This window comes from Mustela nivalis, assembly GCF_964662115.1.
Source record: "Mustela nivalis genome assembly, chromosome: 3".
In the NCBI taxonomy this organism is placed as follows: domain Eukaryota; kingdom Metazoa; phylum Chordata; class Mammalia; order Carnivora; family Mustelidae; genus Mustela; species Mustela nivalis.
The window spans coordinates 179,631,390-179,655,097 of record NC_139022.1 but is presented as its reverse complement, the minus strand read 5'-3'; the positions used below and the strand labels follow the sequence as shown (position 1 = coordinate 179,655,097).

Sequence of the window (23,708 nt, the reverse complement as noted above, 5' to 3'; positions counted from 1 at the left end):
TCTCGGGAGCACAGAAGTCATTTGTTCCAAGCCCTCCTTACACAAGTGGCCCCACGTCGCCAGCGGTGGGCGAGGGAGGAACAGCACCACGGTTTTCAAGAATTTTCATGACAATCGTTCCGTCAGATTCCCACACTCATGCCTCACAGTGACCTCAGAAGACACCTCACGTAGGGGGAAGATGCCACCGTCTCTTATGGAGCGGGACACGGGGTCCAGCACGGCCCCGAGGCTGTGCAGCCCCTCAGGGTGGTGGGGGGCACTCCACAGACAGCCCCAGATATCAGGCCTGGGTCTCAGGGACCCCGTCCCCACGAGAGGCTCAGCCCCAAACCTGAACCTTTGGGTCCCCACCTCCTGGCTGCCACCGCGCCCACCCCCACCCCAGACGGAGCCTCAGTCAGGAAGAGGCCGGGGGAGGCGGCCGACATGACTCAGGGCCTGCGGCCGAGGGTCAGCCTCGCCTGTCCCTTCCCCGGGGGCTCACCTATGGCCTCGTGTCCCCACAGGCATGGTTCCCGTCACGGCAGGAGAAGTTGTACCCGGGCTGGGTGCAGGCCGCCTGCGTCCTCCTGTGCTTCCTGCCCGCACTGTGGGTCCCGGCTGTGGCACTTGTCCAGCAGCTCGCCAAGCGCAGACAGAAGCAGGACACCTGGCAGGACGGGTGCCCAAAGCTGCAGGAGGGAGGGGCCAGCTGAGGGTCGGGCTGGGGGTAGCAGGGGGGACTGGCCTATAAGCCTCCTGCTGGCAGAGCGCTGGACCCCATTACACACTTGCCCAGACCCTGACCTCTGGCTGCTGTTTCCCAACCCCACTGCGTTCCGCCGACCCTGCTCACGGCACAGCCCAGATCAGTGACCACAGTCCACGCTGTCCCTCTAGCCCCTAGGGCCCTGCCCTCTGGGGTGACACACGGAGCTATCTGTGGGGCCGCACATTGTGCCCAGTGAGTTCACATAAGGGCCGAAGGGCAGGCGGGCCCCGAGGCCACGCGGCTGGCAGAGCAGCCCGAGGAGGTGCACGTCACAGCTCTGCAATGGGGCGCATGGAGGCTGTCCCCGCGGCGGACGGAAGGGCAGCCCCTTTCTGTGCCAAGACCATTTGGGGCATGGGCGGGTCTGTTGGGACCTGTACGGACCCTCTCGGTCAGCCGGAGCCCAGGTCTGTGTCGAGGCCCAGGCCTCCTGTGTGCAGGGAACCCTCACTGCGTCCACGGCCTGGCTCCTCCCGCCCCAGGACGGGGCCTCCCCGCACGAGCACAGGCAGGTGCTAGACGCTCTCCTGACCTTATTGCCGAGAAACACCACTGTTCTTTAAAGATTTCCTCAGAGACTCAAATGTGGGTCAAGAAAGTCCAAAAAGGCTGATTCTCTCTCATCCGTGAAGCAGAGATCAGTTCTCAGGGGCTGGCCCAGGCACACAGGCTTGGTCTTGACTTGCCACAGCCCGAGAGCACGCTTCATGCTGCAGGGGTGAATCCGTGGCTGACGGAGCACGGAGCGAGGCGCTGTCCAGGGTGCTGAAAGGCCGCCGTGAGCCTGGTCCAGACGTGCTTGCTGGGGCTGCCCTTGTCCAGGCCACCCAGACCCCGGGAAACAGAAGCTCCTGCTCCAATGTCCCTCTCAGAGGAGCTGAGTATTAAGATGAAGCGAGCCCAAGAACACCCCCCGAAGTGTGCCCCGAGCCCTGTGGGTAGGGTGAGCCATGCTATGACCCTTGGCTTGTGGCCCCTTCCTCCAGCAAAAATCCAGCAAGGCCGGTGAGTCCTCGCCGTGTCTTTCCAACACCGTCTCCTCATGCTGGGGTTTCCCTGAGCGCAGCTGGATAATTTAGGATGATCTCCCCATCCCGAGGTCAACTGATTGGCTGCCTAATCCCACTGCACCCACAGTCCCCTGTACCACATCAGGGAGCACTCCCAGGCTCTGCGGTCAGGGCAGAGGCACCTTTGGGGCATCATTGTTCCACTTCCCACGGTGCCTGGGGGATTCTGGGCCCTTCACGGCGTCCTCACAGGTGAGCAAGGTGTCCAGGTGCACGCACACACCCGGGGGATGGCAGGTGAGGTCCTGGGAGCACCAGCCCTCAAGCCACTCTTCCTCCCGCCGCGGAACACAGCTGTCAGCAAGCCTTCCAAAGCGCAGCACAGACCCAGGAAACACCAGAAAACTGGGGTCTTTTCCTTTGCTTTAAAAATCTCATTTTCACTCTTCACCTGAGGAGGTTTAGCCGTGTGCATACTGATTTTAAGGAGATGAACCAGAAAGGGTTCTCAGCGAGCAGAGCCCAACCAAGCACCAGTCCTCTCGGGGCTTCGACACATCAGCAAGAAGGCGCGATCCTGAGTAAGACGCTGACAGAGCGTCTGTACCCGAGAAACGGGACTCAGGCTGGGACAGACGGACGGCTGACCTCGAGGGTCGGGTCCGCGACACGGACGCCAGAAATGGGCCCCTGGGGCCTGGGAGCAGGTGGGGGCCAGCGGCCGGTCAGCTCGGGAGCCTGGTGCGGGGTCCCGGCGGCGTCCCCATGGGCTCCGTCCACGCCAGCAGGGCAGGCCAGCCCTCCCTGCTTCTGACAGTGGAGGCACCACCGCGGCCAGGCTGGCGTGCATGCTGGGTGGGGCCCGGTTCCGCTCGGCTCATCTCCGCTGCATCTTCCACCCACTGCATTTACGACCGCTGCGTGGACTTGGGTCCTCCATAAATGTGTCTGTGCAGCCCCTGGGACGCGGTGCCCTTCCCCAGATCTGCTGAAGCAGAAATCTATTCGGGGTGGAGGAACACCTGTGCAGTTCAAGCCCCCAGGACGGCTCGGGCTGACACCCACCTCACCACCCAGGTCAACCATGAACACCTGCCTTTTCCAGAAAGTTCTGTCTGGGTCACCCCACTGCTGCCTGGTCAGGCTGACCCTCTCTTGCCACAACCTGTGGGGCCGCTCACTCCCCCCAAGATCCTCCACCTAGGCCCTCGCCAGAGCCGTGATCTGGGACCCTGAGCAGAGCACCACCCCCCAAACCTGGCCCTTCCTGCAGGCCCTCACTGTCCCTCAGCCTGGGGGTTCCCCGGTGCGTTAGCAGGAGCCCCACTCCTGTTGGCTCAAACAGCCTCTCCTGCAGAGCCCGCCCCACGACACCTGTTTCCCGGCCCGAGCCCTGCTGGTCGATGTGTCCAGATGCAAACACGGCCTCTGGGCTGAGGTGATGAAGGCGGCACACAGGCACGATTGCCTGCACACGTCCGGGGCACGGGAGCGGAAGACCAGCAGCCCGGGCGGGGCCAGGGCTGCACGCGGGGCAGTGGGCTACCATCTACCTCCCAAACCCTCATGTTGCGCCCCCACTGCCCATTCCAAGGAAGCCGCCAGGAGAGCCCCGGACAGGGAGAAGCCAGAGAAATGTGATCACTAGGAGACCCAGGGTTCTGGGCTTCAGGCCCTGGCTGCCCAACCCCTCCCAGGGTCCACAGTAAGGCCAGAGTTCGCCGTAAACGGGGCGGGTGCTGGGCGGGGTCCTTCTGACTCATGGTCTGGCTGCACCTGCCCCAGGAAGACCCCTGGGAACCCCAGCAGACCAAGGACCCCTCTCATGATGTGTAGACACAGGCACAGGTGTCTGTAATTATGGAAAACAGGACAGACGCCCACGCAGGCTGTGTTTAATACGAACGCGGAAAATGGAAGCCTCTAAGAGCAAAGCCTTGGCGTGTTCTTTCCGTGGCTCCCAGGAGTAACCGGGAGCGGCAGGTCCAGGGGGAGGAGGCCACACAGAGGAGCACCACCAAGATGACACAGGGCCACCGTGTGTGGAGCAAGAGCTGGAGGGAGGAGTCGGAAGTGGGGGTGGTGGCAGGCGCAGCGGGCCAGACACTCAGGCTCCAGGAGGCCGTGGGGGGCAGGGCAAGGTCACAAGGATGGGCGGGGTGGGTCCAGCCCAGAACAGCTGACTGGGCCCTTGGCTTCTGGGCAAAGCTGAGCAGGCACAGACTTTGGACGCCGTGCGGGGACGGCTCGGGGCACAGACCGTACGGGCCTGGGTGCTGGACAGGCAGCGGTAAGGAACCACGCCCACCACCAGGCGCCCTCAGGGACATGTGGCAGACTCGGGGAGTCCCCAGCCAGGGGCAGGGCAGGGTGACAAAGGTCCAGACAGGCTCGGCTCGCCAGCCCAGTGCTCCCGCCTGCCCTCTCCTGGTGGTCTGTGCCCGAAGAACACAAGGAAACCACCTGGATGGGGAGAGGGTGCTGGGCAGGCAGGCTCTCCTCCCCAAGGACGTGGGGGCAGACCTCTACAGGGGGCGCCGGCCAGCAGCTCAAGTGTCAGGGACTCAGGGGAGAAAAGGTCCAGACCTGAAGGTGAGCCGGCAGCTCCCACTGCGTGAAGTCCCAAGGCCCGGGCTTGGGGGTCTTGGAGGTCACTCTGGGCTGCGCGGACAGGTGGTCAGTCCAAGATGGTCTTGAAGTCTGCAGTCAGGCTAGGGTCAGCCGCTGCCTCCAAGGCAGCCAGTGTCGCCCTCGGGAGCTGTCGGCACAAGTGCCCTTGGGCTGGAAGGGGACAAGTGACGTGAGAATGCCCTGGAAGAAGCTGACCTTTGCGCAAGGCCAAGGTCGGGCAGGTGTGGTCCATCCCTGTGCAGGCCAAGCTCGGGGGGCTGGGTGGGCTGGGGTGTGCAGGACAGACTTGCTGCTGGGGCACCCCCTGCCCATGTTGGGGCAACCAGGGCAGAGGCCTAGGGACACAGGTTGCGAGTGTAGACGACAGCCAGGCCAGTGGGGCTGGAGGGAGTGATGCGGCCTTGGCCTCTCCCCAGACCGGGGTCGAGGTGTGGGAAGGTCGAGTGAGCAGGGGGGCATGCGAGGCCCCAGGGTGAGAGCCTGCGACCCACGGCACCTGCACCCACCATGGGGGCTCCTGGACCCACCCACTGCCACGCAGACGTGGGCGACGTTGCTTGCGCACACACAGCAGAGGGGGCGCCTCCACTTACCTGCCCGGAGTGCCCCCAAGAGACACCGGTATGTACCACTGTGACGAGCGAGCTTGAGCCAGAAGGCCTGGAGGCAGAGCCACCGCGCAGCCTCGGAGGGAAACAGGCCGGAGGCGCCCTTGGCCCCCAGGGACATCCCTGCGTGGGGGCGTGGTGGGGGGATGTGACATAGACAGACAGGCTAAGACCACGCCCGGAAAGACCACGTGCTCCGAGGTGCCCGATGCTGCCTAGGGTCCCTGCAGCCCCGTCCATGAGCCGGGGAGCAGGGGCAGAGGTCGGGGGTCAAACGGGCAACGTCAATTCAAGATCAGCCCCAAAACAGGCGCCAGGGAACCCTGACTCCGGGCGCTTTGGTCCTGTTCTCAAAAGCAACCCACACCAAATGAAGTAAAACAGGCCCGAGGGACGTGGCGCGGCCTGAGCTACAGACCGGCCGGAGCCTCGCCTCCTCTCCACTGTGGGCCTGGATCTGTGCATGAGGTCGAGGGCACCAAGGGGGGCAGGGGGTGCCGACACCCCCAGGCCCGACGGGCGAGCTCCCAGAGCCCGCAGCCGTGCCGCGCCGTAACCGTAAGCGTGCCGGGGCCCATACACTGCCAGCGCCACCGCCGACCCCACAAAACCCATCAGCCGCACCCAATAACCCCGGCCCTCCGCGCACACCTGAGTTCCTGGCTTTCAGGAGGGAGTAGCAGCGTGACGCGGTGTCCGAGATGATGCGGAGGAAGAAGGCGGGGTTCTTCCTCACCGGCTGGTCAAACGGAAACTGGAGCACACACGCGTGGAACCTGACGAAGGGACGCCTCGTGGCAGGAAAGCCCTGGGGCTGGGACGCGTGCGTGCTCATGCCTGCGTCCGTGTGCACGGGTGTCTGTGCGTGTGCGCCTGTCTACGTGTGCATGTGCTCCTGTGTGTCTGCGCGTGCCTGGGGCCACAGGACAAGCCCCTCCCCAGGTGGCTCCTGCTCTCGCTGACCACCTGGGCCCCTTCTGGAGTAACGGGCTTGTGCTTTGCTCGCCCAGCACCTGACTTCACACGCACGGGAACCCGCTGAGGTGGGAGCCCTGTCCTGCCAGTGGGAGGCCACAGCCAGCTTTGGAAACAAGAGCGCACGACTTTAGGTCACACAGACTCGCCCAGGCTTAACATGGGTGCCCGGCCCCTTGTCCATCTGTCCTGACTGTGGCTGGAAGTTAGCGGCTCTCTGAGCAGCCAGAGGCAGGTCTCCCTTGCAAACCAGACCAAAGCCTGGCTTTGTGTCTGAGGCGATGGCAGCCACTGTGACACCTGGGTCAACAGGGTCCGAGGTGGCAGTGTCTCCCAAAGAGCTACAGGAAGGCACGAGCAGGGCAGGGCCCCACAACTGTCCAGCCACGCCCCAGTTCTCAGCAAGATGACCTGGAGCCATCCAGGGACCAGGAATGTTCCAGAAGCACATGGGGCCTGAGATGTTCTCGTTACAGGGACAGGAATGACAGCTGGGCTGTTTGGGGGCCACAACCCTTTCTGTGGGGACATCAGCGGCTGCGGGCCCTCCCATCCCTGCCTAATCACCTCCGCGACCGCGACCGCGACCGCGACCTGAGCCCCGCGGCGTCTGCCTTCCCTCTGCACGCGGACTGCCTGCACCTGCCTCGCACCCCAGGCCCCTGCAAGGGTCCTGGTCAGTGCGTAAGAGTGGGGACACCCGGGCCACACTGGCCACCCACTGCTGCCTGGTGACGGGACCGACGCCTCCAACCACGCGCGGTGCACACACACACACACACACACACACAGCTGCAAGTCTGCAGTGAAAACCCGGCAAATACCGCATCCTTCGATCCTGGGACAGCAGAGGGCAGGGCGCACGGCCAGGCTGAGGGAGGGCCGGGGCCGCCGCAGTCCTGTGGTGTGGCCGTGTGGCCGGGGAACCCACCTGTAGGCCTGCAGCAGGAATATCTTGTACATGTTTGCATAAACCGTGCGGACGCTGTTCACCTGGTCACAAAGACAGACACGTTGCGACGTCTGGAATTTAGATGTGGGTCTCGCGCTTTATCACCAGGTCAAAGCCAGGCCGTGGGTGGCAGGGGCGGCAGGAAGGGCCCGCAGGCAGGGATGGGGAGGGGAGGGCTGAGCGGTCGTCAAGCCGGGGCCCCAAGCCTTGGACGCCCACCACGGGGAGGGGCCCGGCGCCCGGAAGGAGGGGCCGCGGGGCGGGGCCTGAGGACATCTGCACCTGGGTGCCCAGGCACACGCGCACACACACGCGCACACACACGCGCGCACACACACCCCGCACCAGGCACACGCACCTGCAGGTCCAGGAACAGGGCGCAGCACTTGAGCCGCAGGAGCGCAAACAGCTTGTGCCGCAGGCTCCTCCCGGGCCGGGTGCCCTGGCTGAAAGTCAGGCTCGAGCGGATGGACGTGCGGGCATAGCTGTGGGACAGAGCGGCCCGCGCTGAGCTGCGTGACCTTGAGGCCCGCCCACCCTCGCTGTCCGGTGCGTGGGGACAGCCCTGCACACGACGCCCAGTGCCACCCTCGGGGGAGGCCTGGGCTGCGGGGTCGCAGACGGGCAAGGCCCCCCACCCCCGCACCGCACACACCGGGCCACAGTCCGGGTCACGAACGAGTTCACCCTTAGTGGCCTATGGCGCAGAGCCAGTAAAGTCCACGAGACTCAAGCACACGTGCCCGTCACGCGCGAACACACGCCTCCCTGTGCGGCTTCCCAGGCGAGGGTCTGAGTGGGGCGCGGGTCCCAGCGGGGCGGGGCCTCCCCAGCTCGGAGGCAGCTCCGGCTGTGCGGGGCCTGAAGCCACAGCCCCGTGCCTTTCGCCTGCCTGGAGGACTTCTTGCAGGAGGACAGCGTCCCCCGCACGGCCTGACCCCGAGGGTGAGGCTCACGCGTGCACACGGGGAGTGGGACGAAAGTCACCGCTCACACCGCGACGCGGGGCCCAACCACGGGGCATTCCTGCAGCCGGCCGCGGAGGTGCCCCAGTGCCCTGTGTCGTCTGCGCGGGGGGAGGCCGTCCTCAGAGCTGCCTTTGAGCACCGAAGCTCTAGGGCCACCTTCCGTCTCACTAAGCGTGTCCACCGCAATCTCAGCCATATGAGAGCTTAAAACAAGGTTAAGTCAGCCGCGCCGCCACCACGCTGCCTTAGCTCGGGGACTCTCGGTGCCCAGCTGAGCAAATCTCTGATGACGTCCGTGACTTTTGCTTCTGGAGGACAGATTTCTGGAAGTGCACTTACCGGCAAAATGTAGGAATGTCTCAAGGACTTTAATACCAAATTACTGCTTTCCAGAGAAGTCACTGGGGTTTGTCCTCAGCGACGTGCCCGGGCCCGACAGGAGCCCCGCTGAGGGACGGTGGGCGCCTGGGAAGGAAGCTTCTCTGGTGGTGGGCAGAGCCGGGCGGAAGCGCCTCCACACGCCGCCCCCTCTCCTCCATGACCGCGTCCATCGTGACCTTGCTGCAAGCCTCCGTGTCTGACCTCTGCAGAGCTCGGGGCCACGAGGGAGGCCCCATTGCCAGGCCCGGGTTTGAATCCTGCACTGTGCTGTTGGGTGACGGGGGCAGGTCCCTTGTCTGTGCCGAAAGGACACATCTGAGAAGCAGCAGTGGGCCCCACAGCCCGCGCTCGGCGAGGCCACTCGCACTCAGAGGCACCGCGACGGTCTCTGCCCCAGGCGGGCCGCGTCCTGCTCGCTCAACCCCGCGCCACATGGGAGGACCTTCCCGTCTTCCGAGTCCCTCTGCGCTGTCCCTGCTGCTTTGCTTCCTGTGCCCGCCCAGAACTCGCTCCCGGGCGTGCTGAGACGCACCGGCGCGTCCTTGTAGGTCTTCTCAGAAAACCACCCGTCTTCCCCTCCCCCCCCCGCAGCACCGCGGCAGACTCGCTCGTGCTCGTGCACCCGGCCCGTCGCTCTGGCCGCCTCACCCTCGCCCGGGCCGGGATGTGGGGAGACTTGGAGTCTGCGAGACCAGCCCGCCCCGTCGCGGTCCCTTCCAGGACGCTTTCCACCCTTCCGAGTCCCCCCCACCCCGCCCGGCCCCCGCGGCCGAGGCTTCAGGGCGGCATCCGTGAGCAGGCACGCCCCGAGAGGCCCTGCGCAAGCACGGCGGCCACCCGACACCCACTTGCTCTCGGGCACTGTCACCAAATGGGACGCCAGGCTGGTGTGGCAGTGCCTGACCCCCAGATGGCCCGGGTTCTTGGGGAGCAGAGAGCTGGTCAGGGCCGGATGGCAAGGGAGGGCTGGAGGCCGGGGCATCGGAGCCGCGTCCCAGGGATGAGGAGAGACCCAGCGAAGATGGGGGTGGACAGAGCGGGAAGAGGGGGCTGGGCTTCACACACAGCAGCAGAGACGTGGGTCCACCCGGGGAGGTGGGGCCGGCAGAGCAGGCTGGGAAGAGCACCGTGGGAACAAGCAGGACAGCGGCGGCGCCGACCAGAGAGGGGAGCCCCCCGCCGCCCCCCGCAAGGCTGCGGAGTCAGGACTCGGCGCTCACACAGGAGCGCGTTCCCGCACCCACGCCCATCCCGAGTCTGCGTCCGCGCCAAGCCTGGGGTCGCGCTGGGAGTGCTCGGGCTCAGGGAAGACTGGCCATGAGGGGCTGACCTGGGTCCCCAAATCCACATCACAGCCCCAACCCGCACGACACGTGGGTCACAGGGGAACTGATTAAAGCTTAGGTCGTAGGTGGGCCCTGACCCTGACAGGCCTCCTTGGAGGAAGCAGACACGAGAGAAGCCAGAGCGGAGATGGACAAGAGAACATGGGGAGCCCACGGCGGAGCCCACGAGCGGAAACGACCCTGCCCCGCAGCCCGCGCTCACTGGGACAGGATCCCACGTGCTATGTACACGGCGGGCCGCATGCACCTCAGCCGTGCTCCCCAGGGAGGCCACGCTGCGCGTTACGGGGTGTCCTCAGGAGCTTGTGCCCAGCAGGTCCCCAAACCTCTGAACTCAGATTTACAGTGTCCCTGCAGAACACACCGGTGACCCCGTCTCCTGCACAAATTCTTCTTACCAATAAAAGCCCAGAACACCCCTCATCTAGTGAGGGCGCTCAGTCCCAAAGAGGATGTGTTGCTGCCCCATCTGCGCGGGACGCCGGGCACCCCGACCCGTGACCCCCCCATCCCACACGGAGGCAGAAACGGGGGCATGCCACGCTGCACCCCCTGTGGGCGCACTCACCTGGAGTAGTCACAGGACACCTCCAGGGTCTGCGTGTCCAGCAGCAAGCCACACCAGGGGAACAGGCAGTGGGCCGGCAGCTGGAGGGGAGCCGTGCTGCCCAGGGCCATGTCCTCCACGGGGAAGTTCACGGCCGTCTTCTGCAAGTTGGCCAAGCAGCCATACTCGGGAACGCCCCTGACCAGGGTCCTGAAGCAGAGCGGCCAGGTCAGCGCCTGGGAGGAGGGGGCACCGCCAGGGGCGCTGGAGCACTCATTCGGGGGGACGGCCACGGTGCTGAGCCGGAGGGAGCCGGAGCCAAGGACGTGGCGGCGGGTGCGGGTGCTGCCCTGGGGAGTGGGGCTGCTTCCCCGGAGCCCCTTGGAAGTTGGGGTGCGCAGCACACTGGGCGGACGGCAGAGGGGGCTGTGCTGCACGCGCAGGAAGAGAAGTGAGGCCGCGACTATGCTCGTGGGGCCTCCCTTTTTCCCTGTAGCCACGTGGGGGACACGGTCTGTCCGGACTTGCTAAACAGGGTTGCTACAAGGCCTGGGCCCATGTGGGGGTTGGATATTTTGCCAGAATTAAATCGGGCACATGGGGCCCTCAGTGCCGTCCTGCTCAAGGCCTGGCGTCCAGGGGCTTCCTTTCAAACGTGGTTTTCCAGGGGAAGAGAAAGTGCGAAACCAAGGGGGCTTTGCTCTGGTTGCTGGCTGTGTGGACAAACCTGTCACCGCGAGCCTGGCCACGGGGGAGTCCCCAGGCTCTGAGGGAGCACGAGTCCCACAGACGCACCCCAGGGCCACCCTCCACCTGACAGCCTGCATGGGGTGCCCGGCAAACGTGAATCCGCCTCGCGACAGGGGCTCTTGCTCCGGGAGCCAGGTCAGCGGCCCCCCGGCATCGGGAGTGCCACGGGGACACGTGTGGGGGACTCACCTGAGGAAGGCCTGCGCTCGCTTCAGGTGGGGCGTGACGAGCAGGAAGTCGTCCACCAGACGCAGGAGCAGGCTGCAGGGCATGGGAGAGCCGGGCTGCGGCAGCGTCCCCGTTCACGAGGACAGGTGCAAAGTCACTTCCCCCGAAGGACTGAGCCAAAGGCTGACCTCGCAGGTCGTGGGAGTGCCGGGGGCGCACGGGCAGGGACACAGCTGCGGGTCACAGCCGGTGGAAACGCCCAGGCCCCAATAGTGCTCAAAGCCACCACTAAGCCTACACTCGAGACCCACTCATGACCCCCCACGTGACTGAACATAGAGCCACAGGCCCCTGTCCACACCCAGCGGACCCGAAACGCAAGGTGGAGGTGAAAGCAAGTGGCCGCACGCGCACCCTGAGGGTCCGTACCCGTCCTGCTGGATGTCAGGAAACAGCCTGCGCTCCATGTCCCCGTAACACAGGCTGCACAGCAGGGTGGACAGGACGGAGCCCTGTGGGATCCCCTGACACTGGATGTACGACCTGGGGGACAGGACGCAGGTAGGAGGAGGCCCCCTGGGCCTCGCACTCATTACAGACACATGTGCCGCAGCCTACAGACACGCAAAGCACACGCACACGGAGACCCACCACACGCAGACCAGCACGCGTGTGGACCATGTACGCAGACTGCAGACACACACGCAGACCAGACAGACACACAGACCACACTTGTATGCAAACCACATACGCAGACACACAAGCAGACCACACACGCTGGTCAGGCGCCGGCGCACACCCCAGAGTGCATGTGGATCAAGGGCCACTGTGCACCCCATGGAGCCCTGACAAATGTCTGTCCACACGTGCAACGGTCCACATGGGTCTGACCTTTTCTATAAAGGTCCCCGCAAGCAGAGAAGCAGGTGGGGCGCCTCTGAGGGAGCCCCGGGGGGTGGACACAGCAATGACCTTTGCCCCAGAGCAAGTTCCCCTCCGGTCCGGGTGCTGCGGACGAGCACGCGGCCTCTGGGAAGGCCGGCCCGCGGTACACCCGTCAGCAGTGTTTCTCAGGACGCGTTTCAGATGTGATTACAGGTAACAAGCGCCACAATCAGTCATAACATAAGAATGACGAAACATTCTCTAACTAAAAAGCTTCTGATTCCCAGAGCACAGGGAATGATCCCCGGGAAGGTGCCCACATCTCCAGCTGACCTCTAACGACCTTCACCGTGAGCCGGAGCCCTCAGGACCGGTGCTCTCACCCCACCCTGGGGGCCCCCGTGGGCACTCACCCAGGAAAGTCTGCTTCTGTTTCTATAAATAAAAAAATTATCTGCTGACATTTAAATGCCAAAGGACTCCCCAAGCCCCAGGAGCCCCACGGCCGCAGGGTCTGCAGGCGACCGCAGGAAGGCGGCAAGGACCCCTACTCACTTGCCCCCGATCCTTATGACGTGGTTGTACACCAAGCTCAGGAAAAGCTGGAAAAGGCCGCTGCTGGCTTCGTTCAGAGAGTAGCTCTGCGAGAACAGACGGACGCGTGGGCGGGCAGGCCTTGACTCTGGCCGGGATCCAGCCTGGGGATGCCGGCCCGAGGGCACGTTGCAGTGCGTGTCCCGCAGCGGCGGGCAGGAGCCCGGCAGCCAGTGAGCACAGGTCTGCGAGCCGCGGCGGCCAGCCCATCCCTGGTTCTGCAAAAGGCCACAGAGCCACGGGGCTGAGCTGTCCCCTGCCCTTGGAGGCAGCCCGGCAGCCAGTGAGCACAGGTCTGCGAGCCGCGGCGGCCAGCCCATCCCTGGTTCTGCAAAAGGCCACAGAGCCACGGGGTTGAGCTGTCCCCTGCCCTTGGAGGCAGCGCCTGCTCACAAGCAGGAGGAAGGCGTTTCCCCCAGAGGGTCCGTTTCAGGCGGGGACACAGGCTGAATCCAACTTGTTCTCCTAAGGGGAGGGAGTGTGTTGTCGTTCAGCCTCACGATCAAAAGCGAGGGAGAGGAGGTCTCAAGCTTCCCACGAGAACTGCTGCTGCCCCGCGGCAGACAACCTGGCGGCGTAGAGCCCTAAGGGGCTGCCCCGGGGCACCTCCAGCCGCAACTGGGGGCCACCGCCGTGTCCACACCCCGCCCCGGCACACATTGTGGCCGCCTCGCCCACCTGCTCGATGACCACGGAGTCCCTGAGCGAGGTCGTCTCCTGCAGACGCTCCACAAACTGTCTCATGTACGGCGGGAGGTCTGTGAAGGTGGACACCTGCCGGCAAAGAGGAGGGGGTGAGACAGCTGCGCACCCTGGCCCCGCGGGCGGGGGTCATGTCGCAGGAGACCTCGTCCACGCCGGGGACGAGCAGGTGCCGTCTGGGAACGGGAAGCCGCAGCGCTGGGAACAGGTACGGACCGCGGAGCTTGGGAACCGCCCACCTGGTCAGTCCCCTGTCTTTGTCTTTGTGGGGGGGTCCTGCCTTCCCAAGACCCCTCCCTGATGCCTGAACCTTCACTGTGGGAGGTGGAGCCCAAGCAGGAGGCAGTGGGGGTCCCGGCCACCCAAGCAACCAGGATGGAGGAGCTGGTCTGGGGCGGAGGAGACTGCAGAGAAAGGAGCCAGACCGCCATTTCTTCCCTAGTCCCACTGCCTCTGGGCACTGGGGGCGCCGGGGGCTGCTGGGAAGGGCCGCTGAGGCAGTGAGAGGCCGTGGCGGGGACCCAGGCGCTCTCTGGTGAGCACAGGGGCCACGGCGGGGAGGGAGGCAGGGGGCTAGCGGCCAGCGCCATCCGAATACAGCGCTCACCACTCCCTCACTGTGGGGGGAGTCAGTCTCCTCCGCAGAGAAAACCAGTATTCTGTGAAACCTATGGTTCACTGGCTTCGTTCAAGGCTGGCCGCTCACGGACACCAGCGGCAGGAGTGACCACGAGGGAGACCTCAGCGGACGTGCCGGGAACCTGCCTGCGGCTGAGGCCGCTACGGAGTGGCCGGGGTTTGAAGATCAGTCCAGACCGACAACGAACAACACAGCGAAACAAGGAGAAAGGAAAGAGGAGCCAGAGACAGAGTCCGAGAAAGCCACCCGCGGCGCTGGGAGCTGAGGGCAGGGTCGGCGGGGCGGAGAGCCCGAGGAATGGGCGAGCCAGCCGGGGGTCCCACGGAGAGAAGCCGCAAACAAGCCCCCACAGGCGTCCCGGAAACCGGCTCCTGTGCACGGAGCGCTGAGCGCAGGAGCTGCGCCCGCGGAAACGCCCACGGAAACGCCGGACGGCATCGCCACCGCGAGACACAGACAGCGGACCAGAAAGGAAGCGGCGTCAGCCACCCAACCCTGCCAACCTGGCTCCGTCGACGTGAAACACATCTGCTCGTGCAAACATCCCGCTTGTGGCCAAAAGGGCAGAGACAGATGGAGAAGGTACCTGGGGTGCCTCGGCAGCCTCGGACCAGGGGCTGGCACCAGACACGGGAAGAACCCCGAGAAGTCCCTGACAAGTGGCTCACGGCTTGTCGCAAGCAGGAGCTGACCTCACGGGCCTCTCACACACGGGGACACCCAAGTGGCTTCCGCAGGGCGCTGGGCAGGCACGTCGTGGGGATGCTGGGCCCGGCACAGTGCGGCGGCCCTGATGGCGTGGCCGCGGGCTCAGCCGGCCCCCCCATGGCGCACATAGCAGTGTGGTCGGGCACCGTCCGCCGACGTGCAAAGCTCTGCCTCAGCAACGCCCCAACAGCAACGCGAGCTCTCGCCAATGGATGCCCCATCGGGGGAATGTCTACCCCACCCTGGGCGCCCGCTGATGCCCACCCCGCAGGAGGCAGAGCCCTGCCAGGCAGCGTCGGGGCAACCCCGCCACGACCGGAGAGGGAAGGACCGCCACCCACGTTCGGGCTCGCCTTGGAGCAGAGGGAACCAGACAGGAAGGGCACGTTCCGCCCCACGTCACATTTGTGGACTTCGAGACGGGTCCCTGAGTCCACATGGCTGACGTCAGAGCAGGAGACACTCTGGAGAGGGGTAGGGGGTCCGGTGGGCACCTGTGACGTTCTGCGTCTCAACCCCGTGGTGGCTGCCACCTGCGCCACACGTGTCAACCCCCCACTCCTTGCGGCTCAGGGCTTGCGACCCATACTTAGCCTCACGCCGCAGGCGCTCCCGGGGGCTCTGCCCAGACTTCCCGGGTCAGCACCTTTCCCTTGGCAGCCTTCTAGCGCCCCCATCACGGTGCGCTCCGCAGGCCTGGCTGCTCTGACGGGTGGCGGGAAACTGCCACATGCTGACCGGGGCCGCTTGTCCTTCCCCAGGCCCGGGGAAGGGGGGAGGGGCACCCAGACCCTCGGCTCTGCTGCGTGGCAGGGGCAGCGAGTGAGGCCCAGGCGCCCACGCGGTGCTCTCCTCTCCCACAGCACTGGCCCATGGGGCTCACTCTGCCCTCGGCATGGCCTCGGGCCAGGCCGGGCTCCCACGGGGCGTTGGCAGGGACATCAGCCCTGCCGCAGCTGGCATCCCGGGGGCCCGGCTTCTGGAAAGGTACAGCAAGAGGCAGCGGCCCACGGGGTGAGACTCGGACGTAGCAGCAGTGAGAGCGTCGGACGGCTTCTGGGGCTGGGGGAGGGTGGGCAGACCCACGGCACGGACACGTCCACACGAGACACCCTTGTCAGGGAGCACACGCCCCGTGGCTCTTACATGTCTCTTGAAGGACCTGCGGACGTGCCCCTGGGCGGTTCTCCGGACCACGGCGTAGCGACGCAAGCAGTAGGTGTTTTCATGAGGCCTGAGCACGTTGGCGACAACCTCGGCCAGCCTGTCCTGGGGGAGGGCGTCGTACGCCCCCGTCACGTCCACCTGTGCGGGACGGACGTGCTGTTTACGCGCTGTGCCCGGGGGGCCCCGCGGATGAAGGAGGACCGAGACACCCTGACCCCCAGTGTCTCCCGTTTCCGTGGCACACATCTGTGCCACGGCCCCCAGACTCAGCCGCAAGGCAGGCCTGCGTCCCTGTCTACACCCGGAAATGTGACGGGGCTTCCCCAGGGGATGCTCTGTTAGTGCAAACTCAGGGAATGAAGGCCAGCCACAGCCCATGACGCACGGCCAGCTGGTCGGGGGGACCACTCCCACAGGCCAGACGTGCCCAGCTGGCTCACTCGGGCATGGGCTCGGGATGGAACTGGGCACCCACCTTGACGAAGTACAGGCGGGGTGCTGGGTCCTGGGCCCGCACGCGCAGCACAAAGTCGTGCCAGGCCCTGTGGATGTCGTCCATGCCCAGCACGGAGGCCCCCAGGAGTCTGGGGCGCCGGGCCCGCTCGTAGTTCAGCACACTGAACAGCGTCTTCACTTGCGAGGTGAGATGCTGGATCTGTGGGGCCAGCCCGGGGCAGAGGCAGCACCCCCAGAAGACGCCCATCACACAGGGGCCACGTCAGACCTCCCTGCCCCGGCCTGCTGGGCCCCGCAGGCCCCCCCAGATCCCCCAGACTCGACTCCGGAAGGGCCAGAGGACCGATCGCCCCACACATCCTCGAACCCTGGCTTCTCCCTAGGGACCCGCTGCAGGGTCTGGAAACTGCGGAAAGAGCAGCTGCAGGCGTCTCCTCCTCCTCCTGCCGAGCGCCCGCCAGACGAGGCAGGGACCCCACAGCCCACCATGGAGGAGCGCCCCTTCACGCAGCCCCAACCCGGTGTCCGGTCAACGTCCACAGCCTGGCTTTCTCATCCGGGGACACACACGACAAAATCACCCCCACTCTGTGGAACCACTCAGAAAGGGTCAGAGCTCTGGTGACAGAGATGCCGTTGGCGGGGACCACGGAGTGTGCCAGGCACGGGGTGACACCTGCGGGGGAGGCGCGTGCTAGGCACGGGGGTGAGATCCCGCCGGGGGTGCTAGACATGGGGGTGAGACCCATGGGGAGGGGTGTAAGGCACAGGGGTGAGATCCTGCGGGGGAGGGGTGTGCTAGGCACGGAGGGGAGCCCTGTGTGGGTCACTGGAACCCCAGCAGGCTGGTGGCAGGTGAACGACCCAGTTCTGTCGTTGGCTCATGGCGAGTACCGAGGACCCTGCTGCTGCAGAGGTCCAGCAGCCCCAGAAGCCAGGGGCTCGGCGTGGCCAGCTTGTGTCACAAGAACCTGTGGGTCCCCGGGGTCTGCCTAGCATCCTGCAGGCTCCTTGTCTAACTGTGGGCACACGTCCCATCAACGCAGCCTGACCGCCACGGACCTCCTCCTGGCCTCCTGTCTCCCTGCACACCGAGCCGGGGTTCCTGGGCTCCTGACTTAGAAACGAAACAGCAGCGCTGACCTTCTTGTCTCGGCACAAGGCTCTGGCTCCCGCCACATAGTCCATGTTCACGATCGGCCGCAGCCCACCGGGCTTGGGGAGGAAGCGGAGTCTGGACGTCAGGAGAGGCGCCCTGGCTTCGTGCGGTCTTCGCACCTCTGCGGCGGACAGCTCTCGGAGGCGCGCGCTGGTGCAGTGCTGCCTGAAACACAGAGCCTCGTGGGCCGCGGCTGGGCGGGTGTGCGGGAAGCGCAGGGCGGGCGGGCCCGCCTGAGAGCCGCCGGGCTCCTGAAGCGCCCGTGCCAGACACCGGTCACCCCGGACGCCGAGGCCGGCCACCTGCGGGAGCCCCTCCCACAGCAGGTGCCGGACACCAGGGTCCCTCCAGGCAGAGCCCTGGGAGGCCCAGGCGGGAGCAGCTGGGACCCTTGGACAAGGGCGGGTGAGGGGGTGACCGAGGCGGCCCCCCAGAGGAATGCAGCCATCTCTGCGTGCGCCTGTCAGCTCCCTGCGGCCTCTCCCCCACCACAGCCCGCAGGCCGGCCCCAGCAAGGAAGCGCGGTAGGCGAGCCCAACCCCCCGGGGCCTCTGATGCCCACCAGACAGAGGGACAGTTTCCACAGTCCCCACAAGGACTCTCAGGAGCCATGAACAGCTGAATCATTACACAGGCCACACTGTTACCTCGAACCCACAACAGAGGCTGCCCGACCCTCTCCCAGGTGCCGGAGGACACAGCCCAGCTCCCTCGGCGGAGATGCGCTGAGTCAGGGCACGGGCTTGGCCCAAGTGTGAGACGCAGCCCAGGAGCACCCATGTCGCCACTTTGGGGCCTTGCCAAGCGCTGTGAGGACACAGCCTCCTAGCCAGGGCTTGTCCTTCACACTGGCAGCCTATCCCCGATGGGACCCCGAGCCAGCCTGTGGCCAACACGCTCCTTCAGCGGACAGGACACAGCCCTGCAGACAAGCCGAGCAGCCACTCCGGCAAGGCAAGCTGGAAGGTTCTGCCTCAGGGGCCCCTGACCGAAGCACACCTGTGCCGGATCCTGCCTGCACGCCACCCACGGCCCAGACCGTCCCGCTCGTTCTGCGTGAATTCGAGGAGCATTTGACCCACATACCGGGGTCAAGCCAACGACCTGCCTGCGAGCTTGTTTCCATTCAGTACAAACTTCTCCCCTTTCGAGAGCCTGGACCCCAGGTGGCACAGACTCTGACATCTCCAGTGAATGAAAGGGGCCCCAGAAGTCCGTGCCCAGGGTGGGACTCCCCGTGAGGGGTACCCGGAGGCATGGAGTCAGCTGGAGGGTCAGGACAGGGGGCTGTCATCTGTGCACATGGGGGGGGCAAGACAGGGAGCTGTCATGTGCACACACAGGGGGATGGGACACAGGGCCGTCATGTGCACACACGGAGACAATCGTGAGCGCGCGGCACTGGCAGAGACACCTGACTCCCAGGGTCTGTAACGGGCTCCAGACGCTCTTCCGGTAGAAAAAGAGCCGGTTCTTCTGAAACGTGGTTTCCGTGACGTAGAAAAATGACCTGAGCAGCTCAACCACGTAGGTGCCCATCAACCAGCACAGGAGCCTGGCCAGGACCCCTTCTCTGCGGCGGTGCTCGGCGGCCGGCACACTGCAAGCCCCTGGAATGGAAAAGGCACAGACCACAGTGTCCGCTCTGCCCGTCGCAGCCACACTGGCCGCTCAAAACGGGCAGGCGGGGACTGAGGCTCAGGGAACACGATCCTCGGCCCGAGGGGGGACACACGCCATTATCACGTCTGCTGACCGCGGGACAAGAACACTTTGGACTTGTGGCGGAATAAGACATTACTGGTTTCACGTTTCCTTTGCTACTTTATAACGTGGCTACCAGAGTTTCAATGACGCAGGCAGTCCCGTCACATTTCTACTAGACAGAGAGGGGCTTCGTCATCCGTCCTGGCTTCCGAGCAGGATGGAGAAGCAGAGACACGCTCTCCCTGGGGGGACCTGGCCATTCCGCAGCATCGCCGCTAGGCAGCAGGGTCCAGACGTACCTGGGGCTTCCCAGACCAAACCACACAGGGGCTAAGGGCCGCCAGACACTGTGCAGCTGGGAACAGGCACCAGAGAGCCGCGAGAACTTAACACAGGACCGTAGACACGCACCACGGGAATGCGACATCACTCCATGCGGCCGGGGACACGCGCCACGGTCCCCAACTGTCCTCTGTACTCTACTCTGTGCACTTGGCAGGAAGGGGACCCAGAATCCGGTCTGGGGGAGAGGACAGAACAGTGAGAGAGGGGCGGGGACACAAGGCAGGGACACAGATCAACGACCACTGACCAGACATAGCACAGCCTCTAGCCGGGGGCATGACTAAGTGGGAGACCACATCAGGCCCTCGTGCTGCTCAGGACAAGGAACCCCGAGAGGACAGCAGAGCTCGCGGCTCCCAGCCGCCACCGGGGCAAACCGGGAAGGAGGGCGGAGTGGGAGAGGCACCTGGTTCCCTGCAAACGCAGACTCGGGCGCAGGAAAGGCAGACCAACTGGGAAGAAAGATGAGGGGCGTCGGGCACGTCTAGAGTCAAGGAAAGAAGTCCAATTCTCCAGGTTAGTGGGAAAGATCGCCGGACTGGACGAAAGCCAAAACAGCAGCTGCTGACCAGCAGGGCCCAAACCGTGAGGCTCCAGGAAGGCTGGACGCCGACGCCCGCCAGGAGAGAGCTGGTGCGCCACTCGGGGGCATCAGGACAGAAGTTAACGGAATGGGCGTGTCCCCAGACTGCCCCACATCTGCAATGCTCACACCTGGTACAACCCGACAGATACCATCGGAACAGGGAGGAACGGACAAACCCGCCCCAGAGGAAGACAGCACTGCCCCCAGCATCTCACCCTCAGCACAGGGACGGGGGTCTCGGGTGGCGTGAATGCGATGGCCGGCCGCAGGCCTGCAGACACGCGAGGACAGGCACGTCTGCCCACCTCGAGCAGCCCGGACCCCGCAGACAGGCCCCGCACAACCGAGTCACGAGTCAACAGAAAAGATCACTCAGAGCCCAGCAGCTCGCCGACCAAAGACGACATCGAACAAGAAACGGAAACTTCTCAGAAGCAACTGAAACCGGACACGGGCAGCAAACAGAAGCTGGCGCACAGCTAAGACACAGCCAGGAAGGGAGCACGGCCGATCACCGGCCGGGCACTCAGACAGGCACGCCGGCGACCCTGATGGCAGGGCGGGGGGCAGGGACACGGCTCTCCTCCCAGTGAGGACCCTACGGAGACACCAGACTCCACTCCGAAGGTCAAGGCCCCTGTTCAGACCATGGTGGGCACGCGTAAGCCCACGGGACGGGATGACAGAGCACAGCCACACAGACCCCCCGTGCCCAGGGTCAGGGAACAAGAGCTGCCACCAGCCCAACACGGGCCGGAGAGGGACGGGCTGTGGGGGCGGGGGGCACCTCCCCAGGTTTCCTCAGGAATCCATTCTGTGATGTCTAGTGACACTGGGCAGCAGATGGGGACAGCCCAGCAGTCTGGCCTCCGGGGATGGGGACAGGAATAAGAGGGCAGAGTGGCAAGCAGGATGCTGGTCGAGGCTGGCGTGACAGAAACCGAGCCCTGCCCAGATGACGGTCTGCCCGGGGAAGGGGCCTTCCAGCTGGGTAGGGTGGAAACGGCGGCCCGAGGGCCATGCCTAGAGAACCCTGGTCTCATCTGTTCAGCCCCCTGGGCGATGTGCGTGGCCACAGTCGCGGGAAGGACCAGTCCGCCAGGGCCACAGCTCCAGTGTTCAAGGACACAGGGAGGTCCAGGGGCTGGGCCCGTCACTCGGGAAAGCACCAGGTCCTTCCCGTGTGTGGTGCACGGGGCACGGCAGACCTCGTATGAAGCTGGGGACGGGGCCACGGAACTCAACACTTTCCACCAGGTGAGCGGCAGCCTGAGAACACCGGTGCTGTGCCGGACACCTTGGAGGGTCAACCACGCCGCGCCAGGAAGGGAGTGGCTGGTTATGGGCACACAGGCACGTCCAGTGCGAAAGTTCTAGAAACATGCTGTGCAACACGGCCCTTACGCTTTGCAACGTGTCCTGTAGACTAAACCATTCATTAGGAGGGTGGATCTCTGGCGGCATGCTGTTTTCCCACAATTAAAACACAAAACTTACATGCCCAAGTTATTGGAAAGATGCTTAGAGCCTCTCGGGGAAGCGGAAAGGGTGTCCCCTTGGAGGCCATCACAATCCCGATCTTTGGAGATGAGGCGGGTGCACTTTAAGCCCTGCCGTGGGAGACTGAGATGGATACCCCAGGAGGTGACCCTGGTTGGGAGAGGGCTCGCCAATCTTCTCATCTAGGAGTCTCAGATGTCTTGCGAGCTTGGCGGGGGGTAGATCAAATGGCAAAACCCCAGGGTCTCTCCTGTTGCCACTCCTCACCAGGGACCGTGGTCGGTGGCTGCACCTGCATCCCCACATCTGCTCCCCGCGCGTGTCCCCAGGGCCTGCCTCAGTTCATGTAAAGCGGGCAGGAGGGGTCAGAGGCGGAGGGAGGGGCCTGGTCCTGCAGGTCCAAGCAGGCACCTGCGGCCTCTGCTGCTCACCTGGGCTCCCCCGCAGCCAGGCGCAGTCCTGCACTTTCATCTTCCACGTCAGCTCCTGCGGCGAGAGCTTGGCGTGCTTCCCCAGAGAGATGAACTTCTTCACGTTCCTCAAGAAGCGGCGCTGGTTGTGCCTGGAGCCCCAGAGCGCGGGGGGCACCAGCCGGCACAGGCAGGCCCGCAGGAAAGTGTACACCTGCCAGGGGCTGCTGTGCTGCCGCAGAAGCCGGACCAGGCGCCGAGGGTCCGTGTTCTCCTCGGGAGCTGCCACTGGCCTCTCCAAAGGGCAGACGCCCACTCCTCCGTGTGCCTGCTTGCTAGACGCCTCTCCAGGGGCCTGCGCCCGAAGGGGGCAGTGCGTCCTGAGGAGCGCGCGGTATGGGCACCGCGCGTGGTTCCCAAGCAGCTCCTGGAACAGAGGCCTCATCCGCCAGTAGCGCGCAGGAAGGCGGCGCGTCCTGTGGGAAGCCCCTGCTCTCTGGGGCCCGGAGCCCAGAAAGACGGTCTCGACGAGTTTCCGGGCCCCAGTCAGGCTAGGCGGCAGGGCGCTGAGCAGGAAGGAGGGGCGCAGTCGCTCCCTGCCTCCCGAGCAGTAGAGGAAGTGCTTGGTTTCGGGGTGCGCTGGCTGATGGGGTACTCCCTGGGGTCCCTGAGATGGCTGTGCCATGGTGGAGCTGAGACGAGTCCCAAGGGGCCCTCCCTCCCAAGAGGCGGCTTCTGCAGCGACCCTGGCAGGTGTCACTGCGTGGGGTTTGCTGTCACCCCGGTGGGCCTGGTTAGACGGCCTGTGGGTCCCCTGCTCCGGCTCCGGGGTCACGCTGCGCCTGGGCCTCTTGGCTAGAGGCGGACTGCTCCCGGATCTGCCCTGCCGCCGCCGCCTTGCGCCAGACTTCCAGGCCTGGCGCGTGGGTCTGAGGTCCTTCCAGGTCCCAGGACTGTGGCCCGGGGACCCGAGGGGCCGAGCCACGGCGGCGGGGCCGCAGAGGTCGTAGAGCGGAGGCCCACACACCTGGTAGGCGCAGCTCGGGGCCACCAGCACGTAGAGCGCGCAGCGCGTGAGCAGGCGCGCGAGCACATCGTCGCCCACGCGGCGCAGCAGCAGCCCCCACGCGCCGCTGCCGCGCAGAGTCTCCGTCACGGTGTTGGGCAGGTAGCTGCGCACGCTGGTGGTGAAGGCCAGGGGCGGCCCGCCGCGGGCCCCGTCTAGCAGGGCGAAGCCGAAAGCCAGCACGTTCCTGGCGCCGCGCTCGCACAGCCTCTGCACCACCCGGGCCACCAGCTCCTTCAGGCAGGACACCTGCGGGGCGTGGGGGGCGGGTCCTGAAGGGCTGGGGACCGAGGCGTCCGGGGGCCCGGGGGCCCGAGCGCGCGGCCCTCCCCCTCCCACCCCGGCAGGCCCGAGCCGGGTTCCCGGGGCAGCCCACCTGGCGGAAGGACGGGGCGACGGGGGGTGGCCGCGCGTCCCAGGGCACGCACACCAGGCACTGGGCCACCAGCGCGCGGAAGGCCGCCGGGTCCCCGCGCCGCACCAGCCGCCGGCCCTGGGGCCCCAGGCGCCGCAGGAACGAGGCCAGGGGCAGCACCTCCCGGTAACGGCTCCGCAGCAGGGCGCGCACGGCGCGGCACCGGGGCGCGCGCGGCATGGCCGGAGAGGGGCGGGTCCGCGGGAGGAAGGGGCGGGCCCGGGGGGGGGGGGTCCGCACGAGGAGGCGGGGCTTAGGGGAGGAAGGGGCGGGGCCTG

At 65.6% G+C, this 23,708-nt stretch overlaps 2 protein-coding genes across 9 annotated transcripts in view; one reads left to right on the top strand and one right to left on the bottom strand.

Moving 5' to 3' along the window:
* LOC309861561 (sodium-dependent neutral amino acid transporter B(0)AT1) overlaps nt 1-4,329 on the top strand; it is a 36,700-nt gene extending 32,371 nt beyond the window's left edge. For 2 of the 4 annotated variants that reach the window (XM_082724579.1, XM_082724577.1), the window contains exon 12: nt 510-788. In XM_082724579.1, the coding sequence (XP_082580705.1) occupies nt 510-698 (189 nt within the window). In that variant the 3' untranslated portion in view covers nt 699-788. Of the gene's footprint in view, nt 1-509; nt 946-2,220 lie in introns of those variants that run through there. The other 2 variants (XM_082724576.1, XM_082724578.1) reach the window with 2 other exon arrangements.
* On the bottom strand, nt 41-23,637 carry TERT (telomerase reverse transcriptase). 5 transcript variants are annotated; one of them, XR_014310019.1, is made up of 17 exons: nt 23,392-23,629; nt 21,971-23,264; nt 18,816-19,011; nt 17,386-17,566; nt 16,262-16,441; nt 15,766-15,924; nt 13,248-13,343; nt 12,531-12,616; nt 11,520-11,633; nt 11,112-11,183; nt 10,194-10,382; nt 7,289-7,415; nt 6,910-6,971; nt 5,655-5,779; nt 4,989-5,126; nt 4,351-4,545; nt 41-2,749 (listed from the first exon to the last, which is right to left on the bottom strand). XR_014310019.1 is itself a non-coding variant. In XM_082724573.1 (16 exons), the coding sequence occupies exons 1-16, from the start codon at nt 23,608-23,610 to the stop codon at nt 4,442-4,444; spliced, it is 3,342 nt and encodes a 1,113-aa protein (XP_082580699.1). In that variant the 5' UTR covers nt 23,611-23,637; the 3' UTR covers nt 3,623-4,441. The 5 variants fall into 5 exon arrangements, 2 of the variants coding, with proteins under 2 accessions (XP_082580699.1, XP_082580700.1); XR_014310020.1 differs by lacking the exon at nt 41-2,749 and adding an exon at nt 3,623-4,227; XR_014310021.1 differs by lacking the exon at nt 41-2,749 and adding an exon at nt 3,623-3,818.
* Nucleotides 23,638-23,708: the final 71 nt, after the last annotated feature.